This window comes from Lissotriton helveticus, chromosome 1_1 (genome assembly GCF_964261635.1).
Source record: "Lissotriton helveticus chromosome 1_1, aLisHel1.1, whole genome shotgun sequence".
Lineage (NCBI taxonomy): Eukaryota > Metazoa > Chordata > Amphibia > Caudata > Salamandridae > Lissotriton > Lissotriton helveticus.
The window spans coordinates 1,505,525,818-1,505,540,130 of NC_136057.1; the positions used below are offsets into that span (position 1 = coordinate 1,505,525,818).

The following is a 14,313-nucleotide window of genomic DNA, read 5'->3' on the forward strand; positions in this document are numbered from 1 at the left end:
CAAAGTGGGCATGCCAAGATATTAGCGACTGGAAACAGTCGCTAACATCGCTATCTCCTATTATCAACTTTTGGAAATATTCGAGATAAGCGCGAATATCTCCAAAAAGTAACAGCTGCCCTGAGCAGTTCTTAGCCATGTTATCCAATGGGAGGTGGATAACATGGCTAAGAGCATTAGCTCGGTAATGCATGAATATCGCGGAGTTTTCAGCGACATTAATGCATTGCGCTCGTTTTTTATCGTATTTGCGATAAACCTTGATAATAGCAAGGTTTATCTGCGATAATTTCTGACGGTAAAAAAATCTTTGCAATGCATCGTTAGGGATAAATATCGCTTAACTTTGGTAATATGCCCCAACGTCTGTTAACGTTCGATTCGAAGGAAATCAGGAATTGTTGAAAAACATTGTGTGCGCCATCTTGTCTTTTTTCAAATGCCACACTTTTGTCGTGCACGGCAGCCATTTTAGATGCCTTGACCAGATCCACTCTGTGAACGCTGTCGATCCTTAGCATGGCTCCCCACCCTCGCAAGCATCTCCCCCAGGCAGTGGTCACCTCCGCTCTCTGTTTTATGCATGGGTAATAAACCTCCCCCCATCTGCGCTGTTCTTCCCTGAGAATCACACCCTGTGCCCGCCCGACACCTCCCTTTCGCCCTATTCACTACCGCACCCTCTGACACTCCTTTTCCTCTGTGTCCGATTGTCCAGGCCGGTCCTAGGCTATCAGCTAGCCCTGCAGATGTAGTTTATGGCCACAGCTGTAAAGAATCACCCGTCTTCAAAGGAGTTATAGTAGATCAAGGCCCACACTCGATGAGATCCGTCACAGCAGAAGCGTTGCTATTATCTGAAAACCATTCTGTATTGTGATTGGGGAGGGGACCGAGCGTGAAGCGGAAGATTCCAGGGATGACTCTTTGTACATCAAAGTTTTTACAATTATGTGTCACATTAAAAATATATAGCACTCCGACAAAGTAGTAAGATTATAAAACTTTAATAATTTATAAATATATACAAGAAAACAAAAATAGTAATAACATATAAACATTTTTAGAGAAAAACAACGAAGTAGCGGTCGGCTGTGCGAATAGTCCCAACGCAGCACAACGTCCAGATTTCCGGCGTGGGGCGTCGCGGGGGGTGGGTGATCAGTAGCAAACTGTTGTGCGAATAGTTCCAAGGCAGCAGAACGCGCCGAAATCTAGATGACACAAAAGTGATGTCTAGTAAGTTGCCACCCAGCAAATAACGGCGTGGGGCGTCGCGGGGGGTGGGTCATCAGTAGCAAACTGTTGTGCGAATAGTTCCAAGGCAGCAGAACGATGGCACCAAGGTGATGTCCAGTAAGTTGCCGCACTGGTTTTGGTATCCTACAATGCTGCTCCGAATAACGGCGTGGAGCGCCCCGGGGGAGGCGGCGTGAACGGGCCTCTCCAGGTGGAGTCTCGTCTGTTGTAGTGGGGCGCCCCTTTACCGTTTCAGTTGCCATTCCGTCCGCTTTTGGTCCACTGTGTCAAAATCCGCCATTCAGCTGAGTTGCGCCCACTCTTGCGGTGCAGCGATAGGCGGCTGTCACAGGACTCTCAAAATGGCGGCAGGCTGTTTCCTTTTTGGGCCTGGTCCACTGAAATGGCCCTGGGACACCTTGGAAATCGGACGCTTGTCTGCTAGGTCTTGGACCCCATTCTCGAAAGCGTCCCCTCCGCCTTGAGAATTCATCAAAAGTTTTGGGGGCCCCGACTCCTGCAGGCTTCTGGTGGGGAGCGGCTGCCATGATTGCTCGCGGAATGACCACGACGGAGCTACGAGATGGTGGTGCTCTCATGGTGACGCCAGCTTCAGTCTGAAACATCCAGAAACAAGGTGGGGCTTTCATCGTTTGGGGGAAAAAAAAGTTTTCATCCAATGAAAAGTGTTGTTTTTAGGTCATATGATCAAGCCTTCCATCATTAGGAAACCAAAAGTAAAATGAACCAATGAAAAGTTTTATAAACAAGTCACATGACCTGTTATGCGGCATAGGGTATAAAATGCGGAGAAAATACGTTGGCACGTGAGGCGGCGTCAGTAGCGGACCGATGTGCGAATAGGCCGAAGGCAATACAACGCGCCAAGATCCGGATGGCATCGAGGTGGTGTCATAGTTGAGAGTTCTGAGCAGCGGTTGTAACACTGTCTGAAGCTTATTTGCAGCTGCTGCAGCTTCACTACGCGCCAAGATCCGGATGGCACCGAGGTGGTGTGTAGGAAGTTGCCGCACTGGTGTGGCCATCCTACAATGCTGAAAGTCGGCGTGGGGCGCCCCGTTGGCCTGTGAGTTTGCGTCAGTAGCGGACCGATGTGCGAATAGGCCGAAGGCAGCACAACGCGCCAAGATCCGGATGGCACCGAGGTGGTGTCTAGTAAGTTGTCGCACTTCTGTGGCCATCCTACAATGTTGAAAGTCGGCGTGGGGCGCCCCGTTGGCCTGTGAGATGGTGTCAGTAGCGGACTGATGTGTGAATGGGGCCAAAGGCAGCGCAACAATATTTTCTACTATATTTCCGGTGTAGAAGAGACCACAAGGCGCTGAGATGCCAAGATCCGGATGGCACCGAGGTGGTGTGTAGCAAGTTGCCGCACTGGTGTGGCCATCCTACAATGCTGAAAGTCGGCGTGGGGCGCCCCGTTGGCCTGTGAGATGGCGTCAGTAGCGGACCGATGTGCGAATAGGCCGAAGGCAGCACAACAATATTTTCTGACTGACACCACAAGGCGCTGAGATGCCAAGATCCGGATGGCACCGAGGTGATGTCTAAGTTGCGGACTGATGTGCGAATGGGGCCAAAGGCAGCGTAACAATATTTTTTGTATGGAAGATACCACTAGGCGTTGAGATGCCAAGATTCGGATGGCACTGAGGTGATGTCTAGCAAGTTGGTGTGGTCATCCTACAATGCTGAAACTCGGCGTGGGTCACCCCATTAGCCTGTGAGATGGCGTCAGTAGCGGACCGATGTGCGAATAGGCCGAAGGCAGCACAACGCGCCAAGATCCGGATGTCACCGTGGTGGTTTCATAGTTGAGAGGCACTTCATCTGCAGTGGGGCGCCGAGATCCGGATGGCACCGAGGTGATGTCTAGCAAGTTGCTGTACTGGTGTGGTCATCCTACAATGCTGAAACTCGGCGTGGGTCGCCCCATTAGCCTGTGAGATGGCGTCAGTAGCGGACCGATGTGCGAATAGGCCGAAGGCAGCACAACGCGCCAAGATCCGGATGTCACCGTGGTGGTTTCATAGTTGAGAGGCACTTCATCTGCAGTGGGGCGCCGAGATCCGGATGGCACCGAGGTGATGTCTAGCAAGTTGCTGTACTGGTGTGGTCATCCTACAATGCTGAAACTCGGCGTGGGTCGCCCCATTAGCCTGTGAGATGGCGTCAGTAGCGGACCGATGTGCGAATAGGCCGAAGGCAGCACAACGCGCCAAGATCCGGATGTCACCGTGGTGGTTTCATAGTTGAGAGGCACTTCATCTGCAGTGGGGCGCCGAGATCCGGATGGCACCGAGGTGATGTCTAGCAAGTTGATGTACTTGTGTGGTCATCCTACAATGCTGAAACTCGGCGTGGGTCGCCCCATTAGCCTGTGAGATAGCTGTTCTTTGGATTTGGGCCTGGCTCGTCTGCTGTAGTGGGGCGCCCCTTTACCGTTTCAGTTGCCATTCAGCTGAGTTTCGGCTGCTCTTGATGCTACAGCGACAGGCGGCTGCAACAGGACTCTCAAAATGGCGGCCTGTTCTTTGGATTTGGGCCTGGTCCACTAAAATGGCCCTGGGACACCTTAGAACTCGGACGCTCGATTTTTTTTTCCTTTCCTGTACATGCAAAAAAAGGTAAATGCCCGGTACGTTACACGCTTCATCTGCCACGATGAACTCTCTAGAGGAACCGAAAAAAAATATAGTTGTGGTAACTATACCATGCATCGTCATATGGAGAGGTGGCACCAATTAATTATAGTGCTGCATAAAAGAGAGATTTGGAGGAGAACCCCTGACCTGCTAGTACATTCATCAAAGAAGTGGCACTGAGAGCTTCAGAGGCAAGGGAAACGGTCCCAAATATTTAGAAGAACTTTGGAAAGATTAAAATGACATGTTTAGATTGTGGCAAATTTATTTCATGTGGACATCTGAGTGTTACTCTAATAAATACAGCATATGAACATCATCATAGTCGATGGTTGGTAGAGACATTTTGACTATATCCTGGACCTGCCCGTCCTCGCCCAAAATGGCGCCAGAATAAATGGGACTCGTAACTCCTTGTTGTGTACTGGTTGCAGAACCTTGAAATCACGAGATACGTATGCAGTTTTGAAGCACATGGCGGGCGGGGACGAGAATTGATTGAATATTTCGACATCCCTATTGATATTAAGTTCTGATGTGTTATTGATTACTGTACTGTTGAAAGTTCGAATTAACGTCACCCATGGTACTTGCCCGCAAATGTATATCTAGATAATTTTATTGTAACTGGCCCTGTCGTATTTTAATTATAAAATGTACGTCCACCGATTCCGTAACTGTTAGACACCTTAGTTCTTGCAACCTAATGGCCCGCCCGTTACGTTCCTCTACAGTGTAAATGTCTATTCATCATATACGATTACAGTTTGCTCCGTGGCCGGCCCACGTGGTTATAGGCTCGTATTTGTATAATGAAATTTTCACAATAAAGGTTTTTAAAAGAAAACATGGTAGTAGTATATACATTGGTAAAGTTTTTAATAATAGTCACTGTTTTAGAATCATTAAAAGGCAAGTGAAATAAAGCAGACCAATTACATGAAGGGTAAAAGGTATAATACGAAGGAACGCAGTAAAGATAAATGGTCAAGGGCTGTTGTGTTTTCTATTCCTGCAACATAAAGTGATCGATAAGAATCTCATATTCAGGCGTATCGGCGACTAAGACAGCAGGTCGACCCTCTTTTGCTCAACGGCTCCGTCATGGGACGAAGAAACGCTCTTTTTCTCGAAAAAAGAATATATTTTACTTGCAGGACAGTTGTAAAATTTCCGGGAAAGTACATTAGCCTGGAACATTATAACATATATTTAAGAAAAAATAATGTTCGGAAGTAATGAAAAGCGTAATTTTTAGGTCATATGACCAAGCCTTTCATCATTACAATAAGAAAAGTAAAATGAACCAATGAAAAGTTTTATTAACAAGTCACATGACTTGTTATGCTTACGTTACGCGCTGCGCGCCCCGGATGACTTCCGGATGCGCTAACGCGGCGCGTCATATGACGCATTACGCGACAACGCAGGTACAGAATATAGTCAAAATGTCTCCACCAACCAGCGGTCGGAACACAACCCCTTTCAGCAGGCTAAATAGTTCTGTTAAATGACAACAGAAGGGACAGGCAACAAGAACCATCAGTCAAAGAGGGGAGGGCTAGTTCTTCTCTACCGGGTTACATTGGGGCGCTACCGGAACTGATCGAATTGGTAGTCTACAGTGTTTCTGGATGTTTCAGACTGAAGCTGGGGTTAGCATGAGAGCAGCACCATTTCGTAGCTCCGTCGTGGTCATTCCGCAACCAATCATGGCAGCCGTTCTTTATCGTTATTTTGGGCGGGGTGGGTGGCGGAGCAGAGCTGTTTTGCAGCCATCATTGTGTGGAGTTCAGTTCATCTCACTAGTTTTGTATTTGTCATGAGGGGTTGTTCCTAATGTTTCTATTTTAGCGAGGTCAAAAAGAGATCCCATTAGTGGCCTACTGATTTTGCTCGATTCCTTTTCTTTTTTTTTACACGATTTTTCGTTATCTGCAAAGACTAAACAGAGTATTGCGACTCTGTGTTTGTTTGTAAATAGAGAATGAACCAAAGAGAACTAATTCTAAAACAGTAAATACTTGGATAACAATGAATCAAATGGAGAGAGAAGCAGGCACGACGGATTACAATGGGGGCAAAGACCTGCGTTAACTACCTTTCACTATCTGCAAAGAGAGAGTACTCCTAATAGAAATGAGGGGGGGGGGGCACCATTCAAAGCAGATCAGTGTGCATAAACACGAAAATGTTTTCACTTACCACGTACTTGACATTCGACAGCTTATGATATTTGCTATTAAAAAACCATTGAAATTCACTGAAAAAACCATAGGTTATAGACCATATATAGTTAGGAATTAGCATTTACAAAACCTTGAAAATTCACTGAAAAAACCATAGGTTATAGACCATATATAGTTAGGAATTAGCATTTAAAAAACCTTATTTTACTCACACAAAACCATTGAAATTCCATATATAGTTAGTTGCACTAACTATATATCGCGCACCTGCAATCCACTGCTGATGATGTCACATATTACATCATTCATGACATGGTCAGTGACATCACTGATGACATCACTGATGACATCTCAAATGACATCACTGATGACATCACTGATGACAACATCCAGTGACTGTATGTTTCTGTAAAGTTAAAATGTGTCTTACATATTTAGAATGAGTGGAAGTATAAGTGTCTGGACAAAGGATTTAGTAGGTGCATGACTGAATGCATGAGTGAGTGATTAAATGTGTCTCACTGAGTGCATGGGTTAGTGACTAAAGTGTCTTAATTTGTGCATCATTATGTCTGTTGTTCTGTAAACTGCTGCATGTTTTGATCAGTAGCTATATGATTAACTATATGGGTTACTGATTGATTGTCCAAGTATTTGTATGGGAGACTGAGTGTGTGTGTGGCTGGCTGGGAGGTGTGTGACTCTGTGCAGATCAATGTGTACTTGTATCAATGATTGTATAACAAGGTAAGTATGTGTTAGTATATGTTTGAAAATGTAAGGTGCTCTATGTTTAACTGTATAGACAAGAAAATGGAAGTGTCATTGATTCTTTACAGGACTGACTAGGTGTGTGAGTAACTCCATGGATGAGTGGCAGACTGTGAGTGTCTGTATAGGTGTATGAGTGCATATGATAGTGTTGTAAAGATGAGTGATTGTATGTATGAATGATAGTATGGGTGAATGAGTGAAGGTGTGTGTAGACGTAGGAATCAGTGAGTGCGTATGTAGTAACTAGTATTGGTGTGTCAATGGTTTCAAAAATTATATTCTGTATTTAACACTGGGTGAAACAGAGGTTATATTAAAATGTGAGGAGATGCATTGTATTGTCACATGAATGATATCATCAGTGATGTGGTCATTGATGTCAAATGAGATGTCATCAGTGATGTCATCAGTGATGTCATTTGAGATGTCATCAGTGATGTCATCAGTGATGTCACTGACCATGTCATGAATGATGTAATATGTGACATCATCAGCAGTGGATTGCAGGTGCGCGATATATAGTTAGTGCAACTAACTATATATGGAATTTCAATGGTTTTGTGTGAGTAAAATAAGGTTTTTTAAATGCTAATTCCTAACTATATATGGTCTATAACCTATGGTTTTTTCAGTGAATTTTCAAGGTTTTGTAAATGCTAATTCCTAACTATATATGGTCTATAACCTATGGTTTTTTCAGTGAATATATATATAAATGGAATGGTTTATATATAGAGTAAATGCTTATTCGCCATTTGATTAACCCTTTGTGTGCTCGTGACGGAACCGTTCCGTCACGAGCCTCGGGTGGGCTGTGCTGGTGACGGAACGGTTCCGTCACGGTCCGCTCGCCGCACCTGCGCGGCGCGAATTCCGCACCTGCGCTGACGTTCTAAAGAGCGGGCGGGGCCGTGACGGAACCGTTCCGTCACAAGCACAGCCCACCCGAGGGCCGTGACGGAGCGGTTCCGTCATTAGTTCGCCGCAGCTAAGGGGTTAAGGGAAACGCTGTGTTTGTGTTGGGTCATGGACAGAAGCAGCGACCGGTATGCTGTCTGATTAAGGGAAACAATACATTTGTGTTGGAGGGTGATGGGAAGAGTGGAAGCAGCAACAGGCGTAAAGAAACGTTTTAAAAAAAAAGTTCCCCAAAACAACAGATAAAGAAAGTAATTGTAAGGAGATTGTGCTTGGCCGATGCACCTTAGCCTTGATTGGAAGTGAAGTCTCGGCTGCGTGAACGTCTTAGGCGGCAGCAAAGAAAAGCGATGTAGGAGTGAACCAATGCTAAGTAGCAGGTCTTGCAGAGCGCATGCGTGCTGCCCAGGCTCGGCAGAAACAAAAGGAGACAAAATACAGTTGGGTAAGCAAAATACTATCTCTTCTAAGATGGCCTAACAAGGATTCCCACTGAACAAACCTTCTATATACACGGTTTGTCACAATCAATGACCAACACCAAAACCATTGCCTACTATAGTAATCTGCAAGACTACATGTAACAAAAATATCTGTTTCAGTGGCGTAGCTCAAAATGATGGGGCCCCCATGCAGAATCTGTTGAGGGGCCACTGAATCTTGCATATTTCACGGTTGTACGACGGTACTTATGCCTTTACCATGCATTTTGTACCACGCATGTTTTTACCACAAATATTCTGTTATAAAGCATGCCATTACCATGCATTGTTTTTATATATAAAAACAATGTAATTGTGGGGGTTGAAAAGGCATGCATGTGGTAAAAATAAGCATGCAAAAAATGTGTGGTAAAGGCACAAAGAGGTAAAAACCTTGTTGTAAAGGCTATTTCCCTTATTTCACAGATATTAATTGGCCTATGGCTGAATGGGGCCCCTTAAGGATTGGGGCTAAAGAGTCAGCGTTACGCTCGTGACCTATCACTAGGCTTTAATATAGAGTAATAACAATCCAACCCTAAATGCCTATTGATATTAACATAGGCTTTGCACAATAAATGTCAGTCCAAGTGCCTTTATCATAGCGTTTCATAATAAGCAGATCAAACCTGTTGTCATGATCACTGGCATGCCACTATAACCAACTGTACAGAGTATAAACTTTGCCGCAAGCCAAAAACTGCAAAACAAGTAGACTTTTTAGTTGAAGCACACAAATTCGGCCCAATGAAATCCTATAGTCAGGGAATCAAAATTATGGAGCCTAAGCACCTCTCTCTGAAAGCTCTTGTTGTTGATCACATAAGGTCAGGCGACAGTTGCACAGTCAGACAGTCTTGTGAATCCATGTAGATTAATACAGCCCAGGCTCTCAAACACAAAAATAAATTCTGAAGTCTAAAGTTAATGACTACCCTCCTGCCATCTGTGCTGCCGCCAGCTCCTGCCAGCTCCTGCCATATGTGCTGCTGCCAGAGAAAAACAAACAGCACAATTTATCTAAATCACACTTACATAGGATTACAAGTTCTTGTGTGTGTTCTCGTAAGTTCGGGCAGCTGGATAAATAAACTAAATAACATAGCTGCGTTAAGGAAAGGCACTATACTTTTTTTGTAGAAGTACACAACGTCCGCCCAATCAAAACAGGTACCACTGGAAATCAACATGTGAGCAAACAAAGCCCCTCTCCTGGTAGTGCTTCTTAAAGCCTTTTTTTCTGGCGACAGGTGCACTGTCAAGGCAGACCTAAAAACTGGATTCTCCTCCAATGGGAGCCCTGGAAAGCCGTGGCAACTGGCGCAACTTCTGCAAGATAGCTCTTCACTAAGGATTTGTTGAATACCTCCATATAAACGTTTAAAGGGAGAGAGGCTAAATATCACAGTCAGAATCCTAGAGAACACCTACTACACATGATCATTAGTAGTTAATCTATCATTGATAAATACAACGCTAAATGTTTTATAGAAATACCCTCTCTAAATGTAGGTCATCACTTTTCTACGTAATGGTAAATTACGTTTGTCAAATAAATTCATGTTTTGACAACATTAATATTCATTCTGTTTGCACTGCAGTATTTTTATGAAGATTCCATTTGTCATTGAAGCTCAATGAGTGTACGTGCAAAGATGACTAGATCTCCCACATGAAGCGTAGCATTGTGTTTATCTGTTTTTCGCACCCAGTTCTCCTTGTGTTTCGTATCTGCTTTCCTCACATTCAGTCACTCGACTGCTTCAGTTTTATCTATTGTCTCTCCTTTCACTTCATTAGATCTCACAATTTCATATCTTCTCATTATATCTCAAACTATCTCAAAATACTATGTCCAATACTGCTGTAACCTCTCATATTATTAATATAATATTTTTCCCCTCCGGTCTTTTCAAACCCTTAAACAATATATTCTGTCAACTTTCATTTGGTATTCAACTGTTGTGCTATATAATTGATCTCAGTTCTCATTTTCCCACTAAAATGCAATATCGTATACTACTGAAATAATTTTCATAAGGCCTAGTTTACCTTTTGGTGGTGGTGTCGTTTCTGCCCAAGCTGACAGATCAAGTTCATTTAAAGACTTGCAGCTCACAAAGCCCTGTGGGTATTCACTGCCAATGAAGACATCTCTTGGGACTTCTGTGAGACCACTGTTGTCACAGATGATCCGTGAAAGGGAGATGGTACTGAGAGCCGAGCGCTGCTTCTTGCTGAACACACCAGGATTCTGCCACCATAATCTGCAAAGTATTTGGAAGAGATCATTGATAAACGGTTCAGATTACTTATGCGTGACCTTTATTACAATAAATTCTACATTTATTTGAACCCGTACTTATCATCCCCAATACATGATCGTTTAAAGACTAGACCATGTACTGGTAAGAAAGGGAATGGAAGGACTCTAATGGGAAAGAATCAGACTCAGTATAAAGCAATCTCCCTTCAATTAATTTGTGCTTTACCACCTGATGAAATATAAAATGTGTGAACTGATTACACTCTACAGTGCCATGCATGAGTAAACAAAGAGCCACTGGAGAAAACTATGAGTTTATTGGGCAAATTTAGTCATCCAGAGAAAAACTACATCTAAAATATCTCGAGCAAATGCACAATACAGACAATGAAGAAAATCCCTCAGTTGCAGATCATGTTGAACAATGTTTGTGTTGGTGCATACAATTCGGTATTGCCATGTTTGCCAAGGAGACACCTTGCTTTTCAACACAAAATGCAAATATTAGTGCTGCTTATATGGTACTGAACGTGACCTCCTGAATAATTCTATTCTGCAGAAATATGAACTGCAACCAAGAAGCTCAGTTTCACAGTGGTGGTGACTGGGAAGATGGCAGCATTACCATTACCATAGTGGCCAAGGGATGCCCATTAGAGAGTAGCTTGAAAACCAGACGAATCACAGCAGTCGAAAAACCCTTCAGATAATAGGACATGTTTGCAACCTACATATTACAAGCCTGTGAAGTGAAATGTCCTTGCAAACCAAGGACCCGCTTAAAGCATTCTCACAGTCTGAATTAAAACGTTAGTTCCTGCACCTGAATTTGAAAGGTAATTCCTAGTGTTCATGCACTAATCCTTCCCCTAACGCTTCATATCTGCCTACCGGATGGCGTTTCGACAGTAGTGAAAGGTAATTGTTCTAACTTTTTTATGTACAACATGGCATACTTTGCATCTCTACATGCCATTAATATCTGTCTCTCAGAGAGATCGTATGAAGAAAACAGATTAGATGTGTTAATATAACGCCACAGCATGTGGCCTGAATGCAAGGTTTGAAGTGTCCAGCTTAACAAAACAATTGACCAAAGGTGAGACTGTCCGTGTTGTAAAATGGACATGTCTTGTTGTATTATGTCAATTGCAGATGATACAATGTTGCCCAATGAATATATCCTAGAGGGTAATGTGGTCATGCCATTGTCAACCACTGACAAAGCCTTTTCTGCATTAATCCAATCAATCTGACGCAACCTTTCAGCAGCTTCTTGTTGAGAAACTTTCCATGTATATTGCATACAAGAAGCGCTTTTGACATGGTTTCCGGGGACCTAACAAAAAATCCCTGAGTTCAATGTCATCAGACAGAAGGGACAGGTGTTGCTTCACCTGAGATAGTGTTGAGGTTTTTAGCCAATCAAGGCACAACTTCCCAATACTATGACATCACCATTCCTGAATGTTCTGATTGCACATAACATTGATCAGACCTATTGATCTTAAACCCCTAGGCATTACTCAGGAATCTGGACTGACATCCATTAGTGTCTGAAGGCTAAACCAACCATACCTTCCAATTCGGGTCTAAGGAATTGTAGGAGCCATTGCTTATCATGAAAAATAGTGTACCCTCAGTGTATAGTGTGAACTGCTGCCAGTTTTCAAAACATGCGATTGTGGGAATATGTGGTCTGTTCAAATTCATCTTGGCTATTCTAAGACAGGAAGTTTGTTGCACAGTTTTGCTCAGGAAAATCATTTGATGTGGTATAAGGCATCCTCTAAACAAAGCTTTGGTTCCCCGACTCTGCCAATCTTTCGTTCACCAAACATACTTAGTATCTATTGTATCTTTCCACAATTCTAAGCCCTGTACAGACAGCTGGGATAGAAAAGAAACAGAGTATATCATCTTAGTGCTTGTCAACATATTTTTCTTTGTAGTTGGTAGGTGCAAGCCTGTAGAAGTATGAAGCTGGGTCTTATGTGTCAAAACCAGAAAAATAAGCAAACTGCTGTGAAAATGTTTATGAATTACTTTTTGGTGGTGTTGGACAGTGTTCCCATTGGGAGTAACAGCATCTGGGATACTTTCTTTATGCAGAAAGTGATGAGCATAATGTTGGTAACAAAACAGAGGGGAATCTTCATTAGTTAGTGAATTTCCTGTACTGTAGCGAGGGGAGAGCAATGGCTGCCCAGGATGCCACTTGGCCAACTGTTGAGAATCAGATACATAATGTGGTTTGATCAGATCAATGGAGACAAACCTTTTGTCTCATCAACTGGCAAGAGGCGGAAGAAGTACAGTTCTGGTACCTTCAACAGCCATGACAGGTGCTCCATACGATGGAACACATTTATTTTTTTAACTCGCCAGTTTTGATGTGCTTTTTCCGTCCTGGAAATCATTTCATTCCTGTAAAACAGCCAAACGCTCATTGATGTCAAATGGTCTGTCGGCCGCCACTATGTCGACATTGTCGAGGTCTGGGACCCAAATTCTCACCCCAAACAGGACTTCATATGGAGTACGACCACCCAGGGATGTTCTTGGCATGTTGTTAAGTGACCTCACGTGCAGCTAGTATTAATCCCAATCTGCGATCAGTGGTTGGTATAACTCTATCTCCAATCCTGGAATTTGAGTACACGGCATGTTTTGTGCATCGAACTTGTAGGAGTACTTGAATAAAATAAGCATTTAGGCTGGTGTGTGTTGTTGCGTGCAACATTGACAGCCGCCATGATGTCTCTGTCTCTTCTCATACAAGAACAAGTGATTGCAGCAATGGTAGCAGTACGAACTGTTGCCTTATAGGCTTCATCAGCCATGGAATTCCCGCAACGTAAATACCAAAACGTTGATAACTCAACATATGTATTACATGAGTCTGTGGCAAGCAGTCTTTCAGCTTTGCCACAGTTCACAAAGTATCTTGTACTTTATTATGCAACCCTTGGATTCTCGAAAACCATTCTGGTCCCAGTAATAGAGGTATTCATTATATGACTGTACATGATAATATGAATCACACACTATAAGTGTGGGGAATCCGTATTCTGCAGTGCCAGTATCAGGGCCTTGAGTTCTGCCACCTGCGCTGTACAGTCCCTTACGGACTGTGTATGCATTTTTTTCCAGGATGGAACTTGAAAATCATGAATGCACCCCTTTTCAATTGTGCATGCTGTGGAATATTGGTGCTTAGTCCCTAAGACTGCACAGGAACTGCACCCTAAAGGATGATTTTTTTAGGCAGGGCACCATCCTAAGCACAAAACTCAGTGAAAGAGGCTATCCCTAACACCTGGTTAGAAACTCTAAGAAGAGAGCCTGGTATAGCCCAAGGGAACAGATCTTGCAGACATAGGCCAAACCCACAATGGACAAAATTGTATGTGTCACCACGTTCTGTCCAGACTCTGAGATAGTGAAAATTATCAAGAAACATTGGCCGACACTCTTTATGCCCTCATATCATCTCTATCCACATCCACAAGTTCTCAAACCTCTTGTCATCCATCATGTCACCACCCACGCCTAATTGCCTTAACTCTACTCATTCCAACATCATTGACCTTACACACACCTTACACACAATTGCCCCCTGTCTACAACAAACACTATCGACTTTCTCTCACCCTCCCCTTTAGAGATCCCCCTCTCCCCTATAACCCTGACCCTATACAACATCGAACGCAACCTCTCTTTATTGACAAAAGAAGTCTCCCAACTTAGAGAACATACCTCAGCTCGGGAACCCGACT

General features: G+C 43.6%; 1 protein-coding gene across 2 annotated transcripts in view; it reads right to left on the reverse strand.

Annotated features, from left to right (window-relative positions):
- Nucleotides 1-14,313, reverse strand: part of LOC144828515 (lactoperoxidase-like) — a 1,612,675-nt gene that overhangs the window by 213,793 nt on the left and 1,384,569 nt on the right. For both annotated transcript variants that reach the window (XM_078686761.1, XM_078686752.1), the window contains exon 14: nucleotides 10,321-10,535. In XM_078686761.1, coding sequence (XP_078542887.1) covers nucleotides 10,321-10,535 — 215 coding nt within the window. The remainder of the gene's footprint in view (nucleotides 1-10,320; nucleotides 10,536-14,313) is intronic.